The sequence below is a fragment of the Rhinoraja longicauda genome, chromosome 17 (assembly GCF_053455715.1).
Source record: "Rhinoraja longicauda isolate Sanriku21f chromosome 17, sRhiLon1.1, whole genome shotgun sequence".
NCBI lineage: Eukaryota > Metazoa > Chordata > Chondrichthyes > Rajiformes > Arhynchobatidae > Rhinoraja > Rhinoraja longicauda.
The window spans coordinates 8,588,513-8,612,606 of NC_135969.1; the positions used below are offsets into that span (position 1 = coordinate 8,588,513).

At 38.7% G+C, this 24,094-nt stretch overlaps 2 protein-coding genes across 3 annotated transcripts in view; one reads left to right on the forward strand and one right to left on the reverse strand.

The window, feature by feature from the left end:
• Positions 1-24,094, forward strand: part of cenpp (centromere protein P) — a 211,202-nt gene that overhangs the window by 41,003 nt on the left and 146,105 nt on the right. The gene's annotated exons all lie outside the window — the stretch shown is intronic.
• On the reverse strand, positions 142-19,279 carry ogna (osteoglycin, paralog a). Its single transcript, XM_078414025.1, has 6 exons — positions 19,036-19,279; positions 11,758-11,872; positions 10,509-10,667; positions 7,232-7,434; positions 2,705-2,800; positions 142-1,059 (listed from the first exon to the last, which is right to left on the reverse strand). Exons 1-6 carry the CDS (start codon positions 19,195-19,197, stop codon positions 874-876), a joined length of 921 nt encoding a protein of 306 aa, XP_078270151.1. The 5' UTR covers positions 19,198-19,279; the 3' UTR covers positions 142-873.

Below are 24,094 nucleotides of genomic sequence, written 5' to 3' on the forward strand. Positions count from 1 at the left end.
CAAATTAATTTACCCCATAATCCTTTAAGTTTAGATATATTAATTTCTGAATGTATGCAATTAAATATCTGCATGAAAGTCCCTCCTCATAGTATTGAATTATTTTCCCCATTCTACATTGAATAGACATATTAGTGCTGAATAAAAATTATTTATTGTAGCTTCTTTTAGGCATACAATGTCCAAGTTGTAGTTCCTATGTATTATATAAACTTTACGATTTAGACGGTTATGGCATTATAGACCAGAGAAGGAGAATGGAAGTTTGTTGGAAAGGTGATAAATTAAGTGATAGTTGCTAAAGGGTATAATAACAGTTTAATGGGATTCCATTTTTGAAACTGTATGATATGTTTCTTTTGCTCCATCTATTTAAAATTATATGTACATAACTGTTTCCGTAGATTCTTTTATTTTTTTTAATAAATAGAATCATGTAAGGAAAGTTCACGTTTACAAGTGGTGTGTAGCTACATTTTTGTGAAATGGTTACACGAAGAACCATATGTTGAGTTGTATGTGATCTTGATTGGCAAATGCAATTCAATAGATTATTGTATTTGAGGAATTAAGTCACATGTTAATATGTGTAACTTTAATCAATATATAAGTAAACAATTAAGAACTTGCAGTTGCATTATTTTTGCAGCAAATGAATTATGAATTTTCCAATGGCATGAAATAAAACTTGGGTATTAAATTCTTTTGAGAAAAAGCAGTATGTTGTTAAATATAAGAATGTTGGTATGATGTGAGTATAATATTATAGAGTTCACAGATACAATGCTATAACCATGAATTTACTCTGGTATTCTCACATAACCATCTCCCATAACCAAGTAGTTTCTGATTAAGGGTTAAGATTTTTGGGGATTAATGTATTCTGCCAAAATATGGCCACCCAATAGGCAGTCTTCGCAAACAGATGTAACCATTGGGGTATTCTGCCAAATTGATCGGATTTTCGTCAAGCCGTATCTCACTCAGTTGGGTTCGAATATAACTGGCATCCATGGCCTTACAAAATGTATTATCCGTAATTGAAGATATATTGTTGTTCTGAAAAATAAAAATAAATGGTTACAGGAAATGTTAAATTTCTGATTTAAATTAATTTAAAGCTTTTGTGGTCCTTGAAAAATATTGAAATTAAATATTGTTTGATGAATAGTTATTTGCTTTCAATTTTCTATTTGCATTGTAAATGGTCATATTTTCTCGTAGATTTTGACTACAGGTACTTGAATTTGTTTTCGTATAAATCAGAATTTCTTGAGTTTCAATAACTATAGACACCTTGCAGCAATGTGGGTTGCACATTGCATATCTCTTAGTATTTAGAAGAGATACAGGCTGTGAAAAATGTGGTCAACAGATTTCTCTTGTTGTGCATCAGTGGTGGTCTATTAATTGATTAGAGTCACTGTTCTTTGGGTAAGATGCCAATCCAAACACAGCATTTTCTACATTCAGTTTTGAGCTTTGCAACGACAGTTCTGCTGTAATTAGTGCAAAATTTCAATTTTAGGTAGAAATGCTGACTGCTTATATCCTTTCACAAAAGCCCTGTCATTTTCATTCATGGCAGTGAAGAATGTCGTTTGTTTGTCGCTGATTCTAGGAGGCCTTTACAAATCTTGTGACTGTGTAGTCACTATGGTGCTCATGAAAATAAAAATAAAAATCCTGTGAATAAACTTGTTTATAATTGTGCAATCCATAAGATTAGCTCTGTCATGTAAATAGACCTACAAAGACAGTACAATGGTTATTTACTAGAGTGATCATTCTTTATATTGTCTTGTTATTCTTATAATTTTTGCCTTTTTTGCTGGGATAAAACCTCTCTGTTCAAAAGATTTGTCTGAAATGAAAAATTGATTTTGGAAGCCAATTGGGATCTTGATCGGTTGGCCAGGTGGGCTGAGAAATGGCTGATAGAATTTAATATAGGGAAATGTGAGGTGTTGCATTTTGGAAAGTCTAACGTGCGGTTATGTTGCAGTTATATAACACATTGGTGAAGCCACATTTAGAGCATTGTGTTCAATTCTGGGCACCATGTTACAGGAAAGATGTTGCCAAGTTGGAAAGGGTACAGAGAAGATTTACGAGGATGTTGCCAGGACTCGAGGGTCTGAACTACAGGAAGAGTTTGAGCAGGCTGGGACTCTATTCCTTGGAGCACAGGAGGATGAAAAGTGATCTTATAGAAGTGTATAAAATTATGAGAGGAATAGTGGGTGGACACACAGAGTCTCTTGCCCAGAGTAGGGAAATCGAGAACCAGAGGTTTAAGGTGAAGGGGGAAAGATTTAATAGGAATTTTAAGGGTAACGTTTTCACAGAGAGGGTGATGGTTGAGGGTGCTGCCAGAGGAGGTAGTTGAGCCAGGGATTATTGCAACGTTTAAGAAACAATTAGACATGTACATGGATTGGACAGATTTGGAGGGATTATGGCCCAAATACTGGTATGTGGGACTAGGGTAGGTGGGACATATTGGTTGTTGTGGGAAAGTTGGACTGAGGGGCCTGTTTCCATGCTGTATGACTATGACTCTTAATTGTTTGGGGGAATGTATAAGTGCTTGTTGGAATATTAATATTATGTTTGTATTTCCTTCTGTTTTTTTATATTTGCACTCTGTAAAGAAATATTCTCAGGCACTACTTCAATTTTAACATAATGTTATACAAATTACCTGTAAGTGAAGCACATGAAGGCTCTGAGGCAAATTAGCAGGTACTTTGTCCAGTTGATTGAATCCCAGATAAAGATTTCGCAATTTTGACAAGTTCTGAAAAAAGAAAGAAAGTCAGTGTTGTCAGATTTATAAGATTGAAAATTGAACAACACTGTCTTAAGATTGAAAATTGTGAAATGAAATATTTATGTTTTCGGTTTTCTAATAATTTGCATAATCTTGAAAACAGTACAGGTTGGTTCCTGAAATAACAGTACTGATGTATGAAGAATGATTAAGACAATTATGCATATATATGCAAGAATTTAGAAGAATAAGATGGGGCCCTATTTGAAACGCTTCAGATCCTGATGCGACCGGACAGATTAGATGCAAGAAAGATAATCCTGAACAGACATTACAATATAAAAAGGCAGGGTTGGCCATTTTGGATTGAGATGAAGCGAGATTTCTTCACCGAAGAGTGACAAACATGTGGAATTATGTACCAGAGAAATGATGCACCCAACATTATGCATTTCAAGCAAAATCATTAAATAAATCCGAGAAAGAGTTAAAAATCATATTAGTGCTAGATAGGAATATGGGACGATAGCAAGAACAGGGTACGTTATTTGAATGACACATTATGATGGTATTGAATGGTGTAGCTAGCGCAAAGAGCTAAGTGGCATGTTCTTGATTTAAATTACTATTTTTCATTTCCAAATGATATTTACAATTCCATTACTATTGATTTTATAGATTTAAATTAAATGTGGGTTCATGTATAGACATAAACCTGTACATTTTGGACACTTTACATTCCTTTAGCCTTTAACAAGGTTCCACATGAGGAATATAATCCAAAGGTTTAGTGCTCCTGGGATCTAAAGAAGGTTGGCAAATTAGATTCAAAATGGAGTTGAATTGAATAAATTTTATTAGCCAAGTACGTGTACATACAAGGAATTTGCCTTGGTGCTTTGCTCGCAAGTAACAACACGATATACAGTAGACAATTTAAAATAAAACATAATTTAAACATGTGAAGAATAAAATAAAATACCAGAGCAAAAGGAGGCTACCGACTTTTGGCTGTTGAGTAGACCTGCTGCTCATGGAAAAAAAGCAGTTTTTATGTCTGGCTGTGGCGGCTTTGACAGTCGGGAGTCGCCATCCAGAGGGAAGTGCTTCAAAGTGTTTGTGGCCAGGGCGAGAGGGGTCAGAGATGATCTTATCCGCTCGCTTCCTGCCCCTTGCAGTGTACAGTTCAAAATGGGAAGAGAGTAATGGTAGATAAAATTTAATCCTGATATAAGATGCTGCATTCTGGAATGAGTAAAAAGGATAGTATGTGCATCATGAATGGAGACCTCTCTGCAATATTAACAAAATGGAGAGGCCCTGGTGAACAAGTTTAATGAATGCTGAAGATGGCAGAAGGTAGATAAGGTGGTGAAGGAGGCATCTGGAGTGCTTGCCTTTATTAGACATGTTATAGAAAACAGGAACAGGGAGATCATGATCCCATTTTGTTTAAAACTGGATAGGGCTTTTTGTCATGATTACAGGACTTTGAGGTGGAAAACTGTGGAAGAATATACAAGGGCCAGTCTTGCTCGAAATAATATTCTAGTTAAGCACCTCCTTGATGTTTAACTGTCCTTCCAAGTCGAGTTAATTACCATATGTAAAAGTACGGTGAGGTACAGGTATAATGAAAATCTAACTTGGAGCAACATCACAGGCAGATAGATTCAGGCAACACACAAAAACATAAATTCTAATGGAGAGTGTAAAGAAAATGACTGTGCAAATCATAAGATATTAGTATAAAAATACACATTTAGAAAACAAGTTACGATACAATAGATATGTAGGGGGAAAAAATTGCAGATGATGGTTTAAATCGAAGATAGACACAAAATGCTGGAGTAACTCAGCGGGTCAGGCAGCATCTCGGGAGAAGGAATTGGTGACGTTTCGGGTCGAGACTGTATGATACGATAGAACTTTATTTATCCCAGGAGGGCTTATCCCAGTTCAACTTTCAATACCATAGTCCCCACCAGACTTGCTGAGAAGCTGCTGGAACTGGGGCTTAACACTCCTCTGTGTGCCTGGGTCCTGGACTTTCTCACCGCCAGGCCCCAAGTGGTCAGGATGGGGAAACATACATCTAGCCCCCTCACCCTGAACACAGGATCCCCCCAGGGTTGCGTCCTTAGCCCCCTACTGTACTCCCTATACACACATGACTGTGTGGCCAGGTTCAGCTCAAACTCCATCATCAAGTTTGCTGATGACACTGTGGTGGTGGGCCGGATCTACGACAACGATGAGAAGGCCTACCGGGAGGAGGTGGCTGATCGGGACAATAGCCTCCTCTTGAATGTCAAAAAAACTAAGGAGCTGATTGTGGACTTTAGAAGGGCTCAACATCCAAGGACGTACATGCCACTGGAAATAAATGGGTCTACTGTGGATAGGGTGAGCAGTTTTAAATTCTTGGGAGTCCACATCAAAGAGGATCTGACATGGACAACACACATTGCCGCACTGGTGGGTAAGGCAGCGCCTTTACCACCTCAGACAGCTGAGGAAATTCAGAGTGTCTCTGAGGATCCTTCAATGCTTCTACTCCGGGGCTGTAGAGATCATCCTGGCCGGCAACATCACAGTCTGGTTTGGGAACAGCTCTGCCCAGGCCAGGAAGGCCCTGCAGAGAGTAGTGCGTTCAGCTGAACGCACCATGGGAACTACACTCGCCCCCCTGCAGGACCTATACATCAGGAGGTGCAGATCAAGAGCAAGCAAGATTATGGGGGACCCCTGCCACGCCAGCAATGGACTGTTCCAGCTGCTAAGGTCAGGCAAACGCCTCCGCTGTCATGCTGTGAAAACGGAGAGGATGAGACGGAGTTTCTTCCCACAGGCCATCAGGACTGTTAACTATTATATCTCCAGGGACTAAAAATTTTTCTGTATTAATTTAAATTTTTATGCTGTAATTGTAATTTTTTGCACAATCCGCAGGCATTGCCACTTTCATTTCACTGCACATCTTGTATGTGTATGTGACAAATAAACTTGACTTGTCTTGACTTGATTAATAGCAATGTAAGTGATGGGCCATATTATTCCATGGCTGAGGTAGGATTAGGGTTCTGCAGATTATTCAATAAACCGAGAGCTGTAGGAAAATAGCTGTCCTTGAAACTGATAGTGTCGGATATTGTACTGCTATCTAACAGTAGAAAATGGCATAGTACGGATGGTGAGGATCCTTTATGCTAGATGCCACCTTCTTGAGCTTCATATAGATGCTTTCGATGGTGGGGAGAGCTGTACCAGTGATGGACCGGGCTAAGGCCCCTGCTCTCTGCAGCCTCTTGCTGTCCCATGCATAGAAATTTCAATTCCAGGCCATGATGCAAGCAGTCAGGATAATTTCCATATTGCATCTGCAGAGGTTTGTTAGTATTTGATAACGTATTGAATCTCTTTAAACTTCTCAAAATTTAAAAGTGCTAGTATGCCTTCTTCATGATGACATATGGCTGAGGGCAAGTCACCCAAAATATTAACTCCCAGGAATTTGAAGCTGCTAATTTTTTTCCACAACCAACCCACCAATTAAAACTTGCACGTAACGTCCTGACTTCTCCTTTCTGAAGTTAACGATTAGTTCCTTGGTTTTGTTGACATGGAGCAAGAGGTTGTTGTTGGGGCACTGCCAAACCATGTGTTCTCTTTCTTGTATACTGACTCATCACCACACGTTGTTTGGCCAACAACGTTGGTGTCGCTGGAACATTTCTAGAAGGCTTTGAAGCTGTGCTTAGCTACACAGTCATCTGTGTAAAGCAAATAGAGCAGGGGGCTAAGCAAGCAGCTTTGTGGTGGACCTGTGTTGACAGTCACCAAGGAAGTTATTATTGATAATATTTGGAGTGGATAGATAATAGAACATGGCCAGTGCACTTCCATCAATTTGGATCATGATGGAGTGACGTAGGAAAAGTTTAGCCAGAGGGTGCAAATAGATTAAAGAGGAGAATCAAGGATGTCTGAGTAAAGGTCACAGTGTTATATAGGTGACTTTGAACTGTACTGTTCAATGCTGTGGCAAAGATGGCGCCATACCAAGATGCTCAAAGACATTCAACTGACTTGTTTCAAATGACAGGTGTAGGAAGGAATTACAGATGCTGGTTGATACCGAAGATTGACACAAAATGCTGGAGTAACTCTGCTTTGAACTGCTGTTTTCACAACCTCCCCCTCCATATCTTTAGTGTCTCTCTCCCCTGACTCTGAAGAAGGGTCTCGACATGAAACATCACCCATTTCTTCTCTCCAGAGATGCTGCCTGAGTTAATCCAGCACTTTTGTGTCTATCTTTTGTTTCAAATGACAATTGGACATGAAAATATGGACATGGACAGACTTTTTGTCCATGCTTATTTGCTGGATAAGAGTAAAAAAAAATCAATAGCAGGGAAACCCAAAGGGGATTTAAAATGATATTCAAAAGATTACCTTAAAAGCATTACGTTTTATTCCATTGCTTTTGATGCGGTTGAATTGTGCATTTAGTGTTTCAAGTTTTGGTGGTAAAGCAGGCAAACGGATCAGTTTGTTTTCAGAAAGTGTCAAATGGTCCAGTTCTGGAAGTTGTGAGAAGGCCTTATCTTCTATTTCAGTAATTTGGTTGCCACTCAGGTCGATCCTTTTCAGAGTTGCTTTATTTAGCATAAAGAAAATAAATATCATTTGTGTGTCAGTTTTACTATTTATATGGTTAGAATAGTTTCACCAAAATTAAGGTTCTTACACACACAATACATTTTTTCTAATTCTGTTTTGCAAAACATTAACTATCACCCTTCTGGCATGCAATTCCTCCCGCCCACCCCCCTCCACCCCCTCTCACACACACACACATGCACCCTACCCTTCTGCACCACTGTACACACGTGCCTGCGTGCATGCGCACAAATATGCACGCTCACACACACACAATAATATCAGACACTGATCTCTGAATAATAATTGTGCGGTCTCATACTTAGTTATTAGGTCGTTCTCCAATATCTGTATTCGCAAATCTATATTTCTTCATCACGTTATATGCAAGCAGCTTATTTTGGTAAATTGACTAGCAGCAAGCTTTTCACTTTGAAATTCCAGCCATTCAGTTCCAACCATGTATTCTACTACAGTTATTATTTAATCCATGTTAAAATCTCCCACGTCGATATACAGTACACTATTGATGCTTGTTGCCAGTACAATATCGATCAGAAATTTATTTCAGTAATTTTTATTTACATTTGCCATATCTTCACATATGTTTTTGATTCTAGATTTGTACTTTGTCAAAAATATGTTTTTAAATTGAATGCCTATTTATAAGCCATAGAAAAAAAAGATTTTTGGACATCAATATATTTAGCAATATTTGGGACATGCATTGGAAATTTGTTGTATTTGAAGAAGCTTGAGGAATATTTTGTCCTCTACCCATTGTCATCTTCAAGGTTATCTAGGCTAAATTGGCATCCGCTAGGAACCAAAGTACTGGTGACTATGGATAATTAGAATTGGCAACCTTTGCAATTTCCTTTCTATAGCTTATAAAATCACAATCTATGCATAGTGCATTTAGTGTCCTTTAAACTATATTCCATGACGAGTCACTTATTTTTCGAATCAACTTTTCCAATCGGTGAGAAAAGTCACACCACAGTTCTCACAGACATTTTCTGTAATCATCAGACAAGTACTCAACACTTAACCCAATGATAGATACAAATTGCTGGAATAACTCAGCAGGTCAGGCAGCATCTATGGAGAAAATGAGTAGGTAATGTTGAACCAAGGAGTTGCGGAGGGACCAGTCTCAACAGAGGCAGAAAGGGGTGATGATTTGTGGTGGGATCATATTGAAGGTGACAGAAGTGTCACAGGATGAGGTGTTGGTTGCAGAGGTTGGTGAGGTGAAAGGTGAGGACCTCGCTCACTCGTAACTCCTTTGTTCACCCATCCCTTCCCACCAAACCACCCGCTCCCTAGGTATTTTTCCCTGCAACCGCATGAGATATAACACCTGTTATTATTCCTCCTCCCTTGATTCCATCCAGGGACCCCGACAATCCTTCCAAGTGACACAGAGGTTCACATGCACCACCTCTAAACTCATCTACTGCATCCGGTGCTCCCGATGTGGCCTCCTGTAGATAGGCAAAACCAAGCGTAGACTCGGTGACCATTTCGCTGAACACGTATGCCAAGTCTGCCAAGGCCTACTGGATCTTCCAGTGGCTAACCACATTAATTCCCCTTCCCATCCCCATACTGATCTTTCTGTCCTGGGCCTCCTCCATTGCCAGAGTGAGGCCACACACAAATTGGAGGAATACACCTCATATTTCGCTTGGGTAGCTTACAACCCAGACGTATGAACGTAGAATTCTCCAATTTCAACTAACTTCCACAAATACCTCCCTTCTCTTTTCCCCTTTCTCTCCATTCACCACTAAAGGTCCATTAACCAACTCCACAGTTCGCAACGTTTTTGAGCTCACACCATCTGTAGCCAACTGTAGCTGCCAGCTATATTCCTTCCCTATAAAGTCACAAAGCTTACCGTTTGTGGTTCTTGAGTCAAATAACAACAAGAGATATTCACGACTTTGCAGTTAGTTAGTCGTTTATTTGAAGTTGCAATAAAAACATATTGACATATCTCTTGTCATTAACTTGTTTGTTTGTAGTAAGAACTTAGTTTCTCACCGACACTCTTACGTATCCTGTGATACTTGCTAAAACCTATCTTAGCAGGCTTGACTTGTATGGCCACTAAGACCTTATTATCTTAGCAGCTCCTGGTGTCACACTATAATTACATCAGTGCTGGAAGAATTTATACTCATAACCGTAGCCACACCTCAGTCCTGTACGTAAGCTTAATATTAACCTCTTAATGTCTAAAAAGAATACAGCAGGATACAGAGTAATACAATCTGCTAAAATAGCTAATAAACGCAAAATGGCTCCTACACCAACAATTGGCCTATCGGGGAACCTCTTTGCCAGAGGTCATCTTTTGTCGGCCCAAATTTGTCCTAGTTTTTTCTCTCGCTTCAAGTCCCCTTCCCCCACTACAATCAGTCTTACGAAGGGTCCCGACCCAAAACGTCACCAATCCATTTTTTCCCTAGATGCTGCCTGACCCGCTGAGTTACATCTATCTTTGGTAAAAACCAGCATCTGCAGTTCCTTATTAAATCTAAACCCAATATTCCTTCAACCACACCTACGTGGATTTTGGAGCTGGAGCATGAATAAAAAAGAACATCCTGTCGTGTATTCTGTATCTTATTTTCTGAAAGACTACCAGATCATTAAAATTAATGGGAAAAACATAATTGGATTTGTCTTGAGTCTTGCATTGTTCCAAGATTTCAAAATCATAACCTTCCCCACAAATTCCTCAGGAAAGTAAAATTACTTTTTACTTTCTGGTTACTATGTGTGCTTCTAGAGCATCCAGGTGCATCTATTCCTGAAATCCAAAGAACCTTTTATTTCCAGTGACATTCTTCAATAGTTTTTGATGTGAAATAATATTTTTAATATTTTGAATGACCAATGATTTATATCAAAAGTAGTAAGCATTAAGAAAAATATTTGAATGCAAATCTGTTTTCCATGTGCATTATCTATGTCAAGTGCGGTGTAATTACATTTATTTATCTTCAATGCTTCTGTTATTTTTATTATGTTTTTCGTAGATATATCAAAATATACTCACGGAAATCAGCAAAATCTTTTACAGTGACTTTTTTGATATTGTTGAATCGTGCAAAGAGATATGCTGTTTCCTTTGGCAACATTGGGATTTCTTCTATTTCAGTCTCATCACAATATACAGATCCAGTTAGGCAAACACACAGAAGGCAAGTTGGCATGTCTGAAATACAGTTTGTTAAAGTATGTCTTCAATGGCTGTAAAGCAATATCGTTCATATTAATAGCCTCTGACACCTTATCGGTGAAATCTGTGCCTGCTTCCATATTTTTCAAGGATTTGTCTGCTATTTGTTGCTTTAACCTGATCCACAAACTATTTGTCAGAAGTTTGGAGAATTAAACAATGGAAAAATAGTTGGTCAAGAAATCAACCCATTGGTACTTTTAAATAAGAGTGTCAGTATTACAAAAAAATATATATTTCTTAATCATTAATGCACTAAAAGTAAATCATGTTTTTCAAAATATTTTGTCGATGGATTTATATATTTGGCTTCAGTTTAAGCTGAGTTATAATTCTTTATGATTCCTGTAACCTTTTGAATAATCAAATTTGGCATCTAAGTATGATATGCAGTGGCATAGAGTTTCCTAGTTTCACATTGTTAACAACGTTTATTACTAATTCGCAAAACAAACTTATTGGCCAATGTAGCTCTGCACCTAATCAATTAAACTGAAGCAATAGCCATATTATACCTGAGTGGTTTACTTGGATGGTGATCATTAAGAGAGTCTTGATGTTTGCCCAGTAATTGTCATTTAAAATTGAATATGTTGCAGCTTGCATTCATTTCACTGCTAAGGTCGAACAACATAGGTTTAATTATTTATCAGAAAATCTAATTGTGTATGAAACACAAAAGCACACAGTTTGGATATTTATTGAGCCATCCCTAGGAATTTGTTTTGTTTTTAAGAACAGGATCCATTTACAAAAGTAATTTTGGCTTCACCAACAATTATAAATGTGTGTTTTGCATTAGTTCATGTAAAATTAGATAATATAATTAATATTGTTTACCAGATACATCCATTCAATATTCTAAAGCCAACTCATTTTACTGGGTCATTATTTATTTAATGGGATGTGAGGAAATGTACCTAAGTTCAACATTTGCCATTGAAATCAATTGGAAGTTTTAAAAGCTCATCTATTTTCTAAAATTAGCTTGCAGTGAAAGCAATAATACGCTAACATTTAAATACAAAAGATATTCAAAGAATTAGAAGAGTAAGTTGGTCCTCACCAGCAGGCGAATTATCTGCATCTGGTGCCATTGTTGAAGACCTGATAACACGTGAAACTTGCAGTTCATGATTTGTGTCAGTATCATCATGCCTTGAGATGAACACTTCTTTTAGCTTCCAACAATAAGAAATTAGTTTATAATCAAATTAACGGTTTTGTTTTTTTCCATACAGCATCACCAGCAACAATAAATTACGTGCAGATTCCACCCAAAACAATGAAAAGTTTACAACAATGAGACTGGGTGCACCCAGCATTTGGTTTGTGTTTCTGCAAAGCATCTTAGCTGAGGATATAGAAATGAATTTCCATGATCATATGTATGTCCTTGACCTACTAAATTGCATTGTCAGGCACTCATATAGTGTTTAGGTAGTAGTTAATCTAATATAATTTCTCAATAGACGATAAAATGATTTTTAATAAACCTTGGCTGAGTTTGTGTAATATTATGGCTTTCACAACTTATACACTATGGCTTGAATTATGCCTTAAGAAATTCCTGAATGATATAGTTCCATACCTGTGTGTTCTCTTGATCACTGTTTTTCATGTAGGTAGCAAAGAACATTAACCAATATTAATTGTAACATTTGGTAATTTATATTATCCTTTGGAATGAGAAACATAGAAGTGAAGATAAGTTGCCACAATTTTGAAGAATAGTTTGAGTACATTGCTATGGGATGTGCAGAGTTTGAAGAGGGTTTCTTTCTGTGATGCTATAACATCTTATGGAAATTTTGAGACAGATGCTGAACTTTGGGGCAGTGTAAAAGGTTCAGCAACCGAGGTCCAATGCTGGATCAATGTAATAAATTATCTCTAAAAATATCATGACAGTGAGAAACAATGTCATAATTGCTATCATTCAAAGTTCAGTATTGAATACTAAACTTTGAACACTGGCAGCTCCTTGAATAAGTAGATTCTTTAGGATTGAGTTTGCTTTTAGATTTTTCTCAGAAGTCTGAGATTACAACCTACATGACAAACTCAATTATCCAGAACTTGTCTGGCAAATCCTTTGACGTCTGGAATGCTTTTATTTTCAAGCCAATGAAGCTCATTCATGAACTTTGGGTAAAGCTATAATTCTTGAAACTCATCCTTAGAAGGTCTGAGAGATGCACATACCTAATGCATTCCTTGAGGTTCGTAGATGGGTGCTTAACATGACTCAGTAAGGTTGCTGAAGAGAAATGAATTGATCTGGTGGGGATGCTAAGAATGACAGGGCATGATTTTAATGTTACAGGTATTCCATTTGGTAACCATGTTTTCACAAAAAGGGTGGAATATATCTGGAATTCTCTTTCTCTCAAAGCTGTAGATAAAAATGATGTGAGGCTTTCAAAATTGATTTTTTATTGTATGTTAGGGGTATTAAAGATCGGATCAGCCTTGATCTAATTCTAACGCAGAACAGGCTGGGGGGGCTGAATAATTTTGTTGGCTTTGGAAAAATAAGCAAGAAGATGGAATGCTGGATTTTCTGATAAGCTGATAATTGTCAGGTGATTAATCTCGAGCAGTCTTTTGCACACATGGAATCCATCAACTTTACTCTTGCCAACTTGAATACTGATGGTACCATTTATTCGACAGTTCTCTTGATTTCTGCATTGCTTTGCCACCTTTAAGAAACAATTTATTCTAATTAAGCATTAATCTTACAGCATTCTCGACAATCAGTTAATTCTTCACTCCAAACGTGTCAGACTTTACTGTCAACTAGGCTCTCCACAAAACAATCACCACTTTTACTTATCCCCACTCACTTTTTATCTCCCACCTCCATGCCAATCACTGCTGATATCTTTAAGTTGGGTTATTTATATATTTCAATTGTTGCACCTGTCTTCCTCCCTTTGTCAACTTCAGATCATCCAAGATACCATTACTTCTTTCATGCACTTCTGCAAGACTGGCTGAGTTCTATTCCTGAACATTTCTTTAAAACATTGTACTGAGCATCAGTCCCTATTCAATTCATCAAGGTTAGAAACATAGAAAATAGGTGCAGGAGGAGGCCATTCGGCCCTTCGAGCCAGCACCGCCATTCATTGTGATCATGGCTGATCGTCCACAATCAATAACCCGTGTCTGCCTTCTCCCCATATCCCTTGATTCCACTAGCCCCTAGAGCTCTATCTAAATCTCTCTTCAATCCATCCAGTGATTTGGCCTCCACTGCTCTCTGTGGCAGAGAATTCCACAAATCCACAACTCTCTGGGTGAAAAAGTTTCTTCTCATCTCAATTTTAAATGGCCTTCCCTTTATTCTAAGACTGTGGCCCCTGGTTCTGGACTCGCCCAACAGTGGGAACATTTTTCCTGCATCTAGCTTGTCCAGTCCTTTTATAATTTTATATGTTTCTATAAGATCCCCTCTCATCCTTTCAAACTCCAGTGAATACAAGCCTAGTCTTTTCAATCTTTCCTCATTTGACAGTCCCGCCATCCCAGGGATCAATCTCGTGAAGGTTCTGCCTTCAACTTCCTGTTGTTGTCCATTAAATATAGAGCTTTTACTCAGGGTCTCTATCACTTCAGAATTTGGTTTGTACTCCCTTGCAGTCTGTGATGTCCTCTCATGATCCTATCATTTTACCACTCCTTGTGCTTAGAATGCTACCACAAACTCATCTTTGGCCATTTATTTGTTTTCATTGGTAAATATTTCCAGTTGCCATTTTGTTTCCTGTTCATATTTTTAATTTGTTATTCATAATGCTTATGGTGCTTGTAAAAATGACATGGAAGCTCACATATAGGTTTCGGTCATCTCTTTTTTGCTGATCATAAGCCACTGACTTTGTAGCAACTTGCCATAAAGACTAAACTGATTTAATGTGCGAGTTTCTCTTTTCTGATATGATTTACAATCAAACACTAGCAATAAGATCCAAGAACAATAATATCATCAAGTAGGATACGCAACCAATCAAACTGAAGAATTCACAAACAGGAACTTCCTGACTCTATAACTCATTTTTAAATGGATTTCTAGAAAGTAAAATGAAGTTAGTGATATATGCATGGTACTAAGATATAAACTGAAATATTATAGTTTAAAAAATGTACTCATTTAAAAAATCTGTCGAATTTTTGCCGTGAAATGTCTGCACCACCTTGCTAAAATTTAGTTTTCCGGACCAGAGGAAATGTTCAATGATAATCATGATGTCGTGCACAATTAAAAATTAATATTATTAATGATCACATTAAAAATAGTAGGTACAAAATTGAAGTTCATGCTAAATCACTTATAGCGGTTCAATTAGATGTGTAAAGACTGCAGTTAACATATGCAATCAGGAATGTAGGAAAACATTTTTTACACATAAAACTATTAGAACATGAAAATTCCTACCGCATGGAAACGCTTAAATAAACAGCATCTTTGCATTTTTGGGGAAGCTCAATAACTGGCATGAAGGAGAATGGATTAAGAAACGTGCTGACTGGTTAGCTGAAGTTGGAAGAGGCCCAAAGGAAGCACAAGCACAGGTGTTAATCAGTTCAATATTTAGGGCTTTGTAGTTAATTTGAAAAAAAAGAACAAAACACCTGCAAACTTTTTATTTTTTCACTGTGTGCTAACCTATGCTAACTCTGTGTGCTAACCTATGCTCACTGTGTGCTAACCTATGCTAACTCTGTGCTAACCTATGCTAACTCTGGGCTAACCTATGCTAACTCTGCGCTAACCTATGCTCACTGTGTGCTAACCTATGCTCACTGTGTGCTAACCTATGCTAACTGTGCTAACAAAAAATCGCAACTGCAGGGTTTACATTTCCATTCACCTGTTTGTGGGAAGCCTCAGACTTGAAAATGGTTGGAGTAATAAAAGCATGGGCTCTAATGGGGCAGAATTAAAAGTTATTTGTAACGTAAAATAAATTGAAGATTGTGTAACAGAAATAACTAAATTAAACCCTGAGGTAGTGTACAGTTGATAATGGACACAATTAAACTGACTGCTGGCAGTTCTGATAGGTTAGCCTCAAATTTCAATGCTCACTCCCATGAAATGCAGAAGTCCAAGTCAAGCTGGAGACAGCTGCCATATGGACTTTGCCATGGACTCACCACTGTGCATGTGGCAGCCAAGCACTAGCATGCTTACGACAGGGAACAAATGTACTTCGCAATCTGACTCTTATGAAAGGTGAGGATTTAAAAAATATATATTTGTCGGTTTTTTTAAGTGATTTTTTTTAGTATCTTTCAAAAAAAAAATCTTTTTTTTAATGTTTCTATCAAAGATTTAAAGCCTTTGACAGTGGCAAGCTGTTGAAGGCTATAGAGGTATTTGGGGAGATAGAGCTTCAGCCTCATCACCCAAAGACGGAGTCTTCCATTGTCTTTTCTGGCTCATGAGGATTCTCGCAGATGCTGAGCATCAGCTCATTTGGCCCCAGCATCCAGAAAAGATAGGTTTGTTTGTGCATGATCATGGCAAAAAGTCCAGGCAGTGGGCCAGGTTCAACACAATCTGCCCCATTATTACAAATTTCCATCTTTGTGTTTTCTAGTGTCTGAAAGTTAATGGGTCTCTTAAGTGGATTTTTTTAATAACTAAAAATGTCAAATTCTTCAAATTAAAACTATCACTGAATTGTCAAAAATATTAAAGGTAGACAAAAAATGCTGGAGTAACTCAGCGGGCCAGGCAGCATCTCTGGAGAGAAGGAATGGGTGACATTTCGGGTCAGGACCCTTCTTCAGACAGTCAAAAATATTAAAGTTCAATGTGTAATTCTGTTACTAAAGCATTGAAATTAATAATTGATTATTAATATTGTTGGCCTTTTAATTTGGGTGTAGAATTAGAGGAAATGAAATGAGAAATGTATTACGTGAGTTTCCATCAAAGCCAAATGGCCATAAATTCACCACTTGTATTTACTTGGGCTTTATTGTCTGGAACCTCATTGATCTTGATAGAGATCATTGATGTGTAATCTGTTCCAGCAGAGTTTGTCTACAATAAGTACTTTCTGGAGCTTGATTATTTAATTTTTCATTTAGCTCATAATATTTATGCCCTGTGTAGCACGCTACCACTTCACCTGCAGACTGGCTGCATGTGGTCAGATTGGATTCTGTTATTTGCACAGAAGATTGTTAAAAATAATACTAAAATCAATGCCTAAAAGTCAGATTTAATTTCTAACCATATTTCCAAATCCAATTTAAAGAATCATTAAACTGTTGACATTTTTTTTTTTTGCAGCCCAGATTCTGTTTTGTTTTGGGGTTTTTTGTTTGTTTGCTTGGGGGGGGGGGTAAATTTTTAGTTTAGTTTAGTTTTTTTTTATTTTTTAAATCTTTTTTTAATATATATATATAAGTTCTCTTTTAACCTTTTATCTATAATTACATAGAAGCTGGGAGGTCTATGCCCTATATGTATTTTGAAACTGGATTTATATTAAGGCTACATTTGTTGTTAATGTAATCCTGATCCCTATGTATCAATATCACTGTTATGCTTATCATTTTTTGAAATTAAATAAAAAGATTTGAAAAGAAAGAAAAGAAAGAATCATATTTAAACATTTACATTAGTTTAGTTTAATTTCGTTTTTACATTTTAAAAGAAATGTGGAGATACAGCGCGGAAACAGGCCCTTTCGGCCCACCGGGTCCGCGCCAACCAGCGTTCCCCGCACGTTTCTTCACACAGAGAGTGGTGAATCTGTGGAATTCTCTGCCACAGAAGGTAGTTGAGGCAAGTTCATTGGCTATATTTAAGAGAGAGTTAGATATGGCCCTTGTGGCTAAAGGGATCAGGGGGTTTGGAGAGAAGGCAGGTACAGGTTACTGAGTTGGATGATCAGCCATGATCATATTGAATGGCGGTGCAGGCTCGAAGGGCCAAATGGCCTACTCCTGCACCTATTTTCTATGTTTCTATGTTTCTAACACTATCCTATACCCACTAGGAACAATTGTTTTAAAAACATTTACCAAGCCAATTAACCTACATACTTGTACGTCTTTGGAGTGTGGGAGGAAACCGAAGATCTCGGAGAAAAACCACGCGGGTCATGGGGGAGAATGTACAAACTCCGTATAGACAGCACCCGTGATTAGGATCGAACCAGGGTCTCCGCCGCTGCATTCGCTGTAAGGCAGCAACTCTACCGCTGCACCACCGTGCCGCACTTGTTGAGAGATACAGCATGGAAACAGGCCCTTTGGCCCACCAAGTCCACGTTGACCATTGACCACCGGTTCACATCATTCCACTGTCGCGTCCACTCCTTACGCACGTGCGGCGACATGTAGAGGCCAATTAAACTATGAACCCGAAGGTCTTGGGATGTGGGAGGAAGCCGGTGTATCCGGAGGAAATCCATGCTGTCGCAGAGAGAATGTGCAAACTCCACACAGACAGCACCCGAGGACAGGATTGAAACTGGGTCTCTGGCACAGTGAAACAGCACCACTACTGGTTGTGCCACTGTGCTGCCTTAATATTCATAATATTTATAACCTATATGAACTTGCATTGTGATATTTTATGCTGTGCTCATTTGTAATGAATCAGTTAGAGTTTGGATTGGATTTAAGCCACAGCAATTCAAATTTAAGAAGCAGCAAAACAAAAATTATTTTACTCGCACACTGATTTGGTCCAGAAGTTCTCCGCATATATTTTCATTCTTTTGCGCAAAGGCTGTGGTATGTTTCCAACAGCTTATACATGTTAGAAATAACTTCTGTACATATTGTGTGCAAGATACTTGACAATCACTGAACAATGCGATAAGTATTGGAATTAATAAATATGGATGTAATCCTCTGCCCGTTAGGACCTGATAGTAATTATCTCTGTCAGGAGTAACTACTTTAAGATTGTTCACATCAAAATGTGTTTGTCAAATGAATTGGTAAATATATAATGGTGTACTGGTATAACTCTCAAATGTTTCCTTTGGTTAACTTATTCAAAACTCGATCTTGCTTAATTTCAATGACACATTTCATAACATTAAACAATTTTAAACCACTAGTATTTAATAATTTTGCCCCAAAAACATATGTTGCAATTCTTGAGCATAAATTATTGATTAAATCACTGAATAATTATTCCAGTCTGTTTGTTTAACTGCAAAATAATAACATTCATTAACGACATTTCTATAGATATTATTTCCGATCCACATATTTTTAACATTGCTAATGTAAACATGAGTTTCATGATAAGATAAAATCAAATTATATAAATCATGTAGCTACCTAAATATTAAAGTATTACCTGTGCTTGCTTAAATTCTTGTGGCTCATCTTCAGAAAGAAATTCTGGACCAAGAGAATCCACTTCCATATGATACACATAAAAATCATCCTTATTAGCTGGTGCTGTGAATGCTAATTGTATGAAAATAATCACAAAAACTATAGGACACACAGTATTCATTTTGGATCAAATACCAAGAAGAATAGGTTCTGAGAAAAATTGAAAAGCTGAAATACTGGACAGAACAGTCCCTCGCTGTCGAGACGTAGAATCTGTCAAATCAGTATTTAAAGCTTTCACCAGCTGGTGCCAGAAGTTTTAGAAGAATGAGACTGCGTGATGTTTCTTAACCCCCTGAACTCCACTCTTCGTTACAGTTGGAATAGCAGTCATGGTTCATGCAGTCAGTCAGTAAATTCTTAACAGAGCAATAAAAAGCTCATTACACTGGTAGCTAAACAGTTTTGTGAACATTTAATTGCACTAGGGATCTTGTGTTTTAAATTAGTACATATGAATTAAATATATTTTGTTCAATTGTATAACCGAGCCTGATTTTAACCTTTGAACAGCCACCTGGCAAAGAATGCCGGGTACCCATGATTATAAGGCCCAAACTATATTCAAATTTGCAAAGTGAAACATGCATCCATTTCAAGGCAAGACAGGCCATGGCCAGTTTGCAATATTTATGCATGACTAGGGGAGCACTCTTGCGTTCCGTATTTCCATCTCTCCACCCACCTCTGTCAAAATCCCCATAAAGATATTTTTACTAGTTTATCTGGCCATTTCCTGATTGGAACCTATAACTTGGAATGGAGTACTTAATGTTGTAGGTTCTTTCCTTACATGATTCAAAATTGCCACCTGTGCTCTTTTCCATTTATATATATATATATATTATTAAAACTCTCATCTTGTTTGTTTGTTTGTCGCTTTGTTAGTTTGATTGTACGTACCCGAAATACTGCCAAAACGGTACACGATAACGCAACAATTTAGGCCCACCTTACTCATCATTGGCCTGCAGTTCAAATGGTTGTTATATTTTTTAAGTTATTCACTATTTAAATTTTAAAAATTACTTTTTAAACTTTAATAAATCCCATTTCCACTTGCCCTGCCTGTCAGCCACGCCTGCGCAGTAATACCTCCGTATTCGACGTCACAATGGGAACCCAACGGGACCACGCCTGTGCAGTTGGGGCCCGTTGATCTAATACGTCCGTAAGATGGCCGCTGGATCCGCGCGTGCTCAGTTGGGGGAGGGTTGCCGCTCGGAGGGGGTGGGACTCGCCCGAGTGACAGGAGTGGCGGCCAATGAGGGGGTTGGGGGTGAGGAGAGCTCTCCTACTGCTGGCCAACGCGATGGCCGCCCGGGGCCGGGGTGAGTGGCTCCCTCTCCCCTTTCCTCTCCCCCCTCGCCCGCTCCCGGCCCTGGGGGAGTTTTAAGGGTGGTTGAGGGGGGATGGAGTGGGTGAGTGTCGTCAGTGGGGGGAGGGTTGTCGGGCCCGCAGGAGAGGTTTGGACAGAAGGTTGCTGGGCCTGCAGGACAGGTTTCGACCCAACGGATCCACGCCCGGCTAGTTTGAATTTAAATTTGTGTTGGGGGCAAACAATGGCCACTTGTTTCAGGCAAATAATTTGGGCACGTGGTGTCAAGCTTTTGTAAATGACATTGTGGTAAAACTGTGGGGGTTAATGGAATTGTGGTGCCAGTAACCTTTTCTAAGCCCTAATGCTTTATTTCTTGGCACCTATTTTCATAAACGAAATTTGGCCCTTTTAATTTTTCAAATACGCCATTCCTCAATTTTCAAAAGAGTTGCATCCCTGAAAACATTTCAGTAAGCGAAATCCATAATGGATACCTTGGTTCAGTGCATTTTAATGGATGAAGAGTAACATGTTATTTGTCGAAGGTATTTATTCACAAAATGCTGGAGTAACTCAGCAGGTCAGGCAGCATCTGAGGAGAGAAGGAATGGGTGACGTTTCGGGTCGAGACCCTTCTTCAGTCTGAAGAAGGGTCTCAACCCGAAACGTCACCCATTCCTTCTCTCCCGAGATGCTGCCTGACCTGCTGAGTTACTCCAGCATTTTGTGAATAAATACCTTCGATTTGTACCAGCATCTGCAGTTATTTCTTATACAACATGTTATTTGTTGTCGTAAAAGTAGATTTTTAAATTTAAGACGGCCCAAAGAATCAATGTGGTTACAGAAAAAATCTAGAATACCTGCATCTAACTTGTGGTCATCCCTTACAAAAGGAAAGATAGAGGCTTTAGAGAGGGCGCAGAAGAGGTTTACAAGGATGCTTCCTGTATTAGAAGGTATTAGCTATAAGGAGAAGTTCAATACACTTAGATTGGTTTCTCTGGAGCACTGGAGACTGAAGGGAGACCTGATAGAAGTTTATAAAATTGAGAGACATTAGTGGCGTAGATAGTCTGAACCTCTATCCCAGAGTGGAATTGTCAAGTACTTGAGAGCAAAGCTTTAAGGAGAGTGGGAGAAAGTTTAAAGAATACATGCATGGCAAGTTTTTTTTTATACAGAAGGTGGTAGGTGCTCGGTGGTGGAAACAGATACAATAGTGGCATTTAAGAAGTTTTTAGGAGAATTTAATATGCAGGGTATAGAGGGATATGGATCATGTACAGGTAAAAGAGTTTAGTTTAATTTGGCATCATATTCAACACTGGCATTGTGGACCAAAGGGCCTGTTCCTGTGCTGTGCTGTGTCCCCACATCATGTGCAGAAGATAGAACTTCCAACTACATCAAATATCTTAGATTAAGTCCATAGTCTAGACTATAGTCTGGAAATATTTCCACTACCATTTTTTTGGTGTTAATAGAGTTGTACATTGCCCTAATGCTGTGGTGAAAGACACACAAAGTCTGTGAACCTTAATTGCGAAATCTAGCACATTCAATGCTTCCCTGTGTAATGCCGTGGTTAAACTGACATAATTGATGTATGCCTTTCCCTGTTGCCAGTTCTCGCATTGCCAGTATGTAGTCTGGCAGGTGCAATCTATTAACACAGTACAAACAACACTCTTCCAGTACGGAGGGGTTCCAACTGAATGCATGGATTTTGCAATGATAGGAAGGAGTGGGGGAATGACTCTCAGGAGTGTCAAAAGATTCTGAGCAAGCTGGTGAAAGTGTGTCTGAAGGAAACACTTTCTTTGTGCGACGAGGCCACAGAGACCTTCCAGAGCTACAGGCGAGCATTCTTGGCTTGACTTTGTTTGAAAGTCTCTGCAAAACATGAATGTATTCTATAAATGCCTACACTTTGGGAACATTTGCTCTGTCTGCTTCTGTGGATTGAAAGAAAAGTGGATGATTTACGCTTTAAACGTGTAGTTTGGATGCTTCCATAAAGCAACAGAGGGCAGCAAACTGTATGATGTGGCAGAGGTTTGGTGTGATCTGAGGCAAGTAAAGTCAGAATATTTAAAGGGGAAAACAGTTAAGGCAAAATGCGTGAGGTTGCAGGGAGGTCATAGATCTCAATGGGGACAAAATATACTGTTTGGTGTTAGCCTTTAAAACAGCTTAATTTCAGGAGAAACATGGTAATTAAAACTTGCTGACACAAGGAGATACAGTTATTGGTTTACAAAAAAACCCACAAATTGCTGGAGTAACTCAGTGGGTCAGGCACGGAAAAGCAATGTTTCGAGTCACGATCCTTCTTCAGACTTGCTACTGTGAGAAAATGAAAAAATTCTCAGACCAGTGAAGTTGAAAGTTGAGGCAAGTATTGCATGTTATGCAACTTTTCGGAGGAGTCTTATGCCAGAATATGAGTTTCACTACCTGGTAAATTGTCCTGATGGACACTACGACTCTCACAATTGTGAACATAATCACTCTACTCCAGTTTCAGCTCATTTCCAACAGTGCTAGGCTGTTCAAACATAGACCAAAGAGCTGAATTCCAGAGATGAGGCCAGGGAGACTTTCCTTGATATTATGGCAGAACTTAACCAAATGCAGTCGCAAGGAGCCCTGGCAAAACTGATTAATGGACACCGAGGGGAAAACGCTCCCTTGGTCATAAACTGTACAAAGGAAGATAGTTGCGCCTGTTGGAGGGCATTCATCCAGAACCAGAAACAAGACCTACACTGCTGTGGCGCAGTGAGTGGAGCTGCTGCCTTGCAGCGCCAGAGACCCAAGTTCAATCCTGACCTCTGTGCTGTCTGTGTGAAGTTTGCATGTTCTCCATGTGACCATGTGGGTTTCCTACAGGTGCTCTGGTTTCATACGACATCCCAAAGATATGCGGTTTGTAGGTTAATTAGTCTCTGTAAATCGTCCCTAGTGTGTAGGGAGTGTGTATAACTAATGTGTGAACAGGTGAGCAATGGTCCGTGTGGACTCGATGGGCTGAAAGGCCTGCTTCCATGCTGTACTTCTAAAACTAAAATAAAAGCAATGGGTGCAAATAGAACTCAGGGAAGGTGATAACAATATCTTGAACGAGTCCATATTACAGGAGGTGCTAGAGGTCTTAAAAAATGTATTAATGTAGATAAATTCCTGATCAAGTGCATTGTATGACATTGTCGGAAGCGATGAAGGAAATTGCCGGGCTATTGGCAGAGATATTTATATCATCGATTACCACGAGTGAGTTGCTTGGAGACTAGAGGGTGGCAAAAGCAGTAAATAACATTCACAGCACTGTAGTGCCAGGTATTGATGTCCCAAGCCTTTCCACCGTTTACCATGTGTGTCAGGAGTGATGGAATAATCTCACTTCCTCGGTGAGTTCAGCTTCAACTACATGGATTAGAGAAAAATTAGCTACAAGAAGTGGTTGGACGGAGTTGGATTGTTTTCTCTGGAACACCGGAGGTTGTGGGGAGACCTGATAGAAGTATATAAAGTTATGAGAGGCATCGATAGGGTAGACAGTCACAACATTTTTCCCAGCGTGGCAATGTCAAAGGCTAGAGGGCATTGCTTTAAGATGGGAATTTAAATATGTGAGCTAAGTTTTTTTTTTACATAGAGGGAGATGGGTGCCTGGAATGTCCTGCAGGAAGTG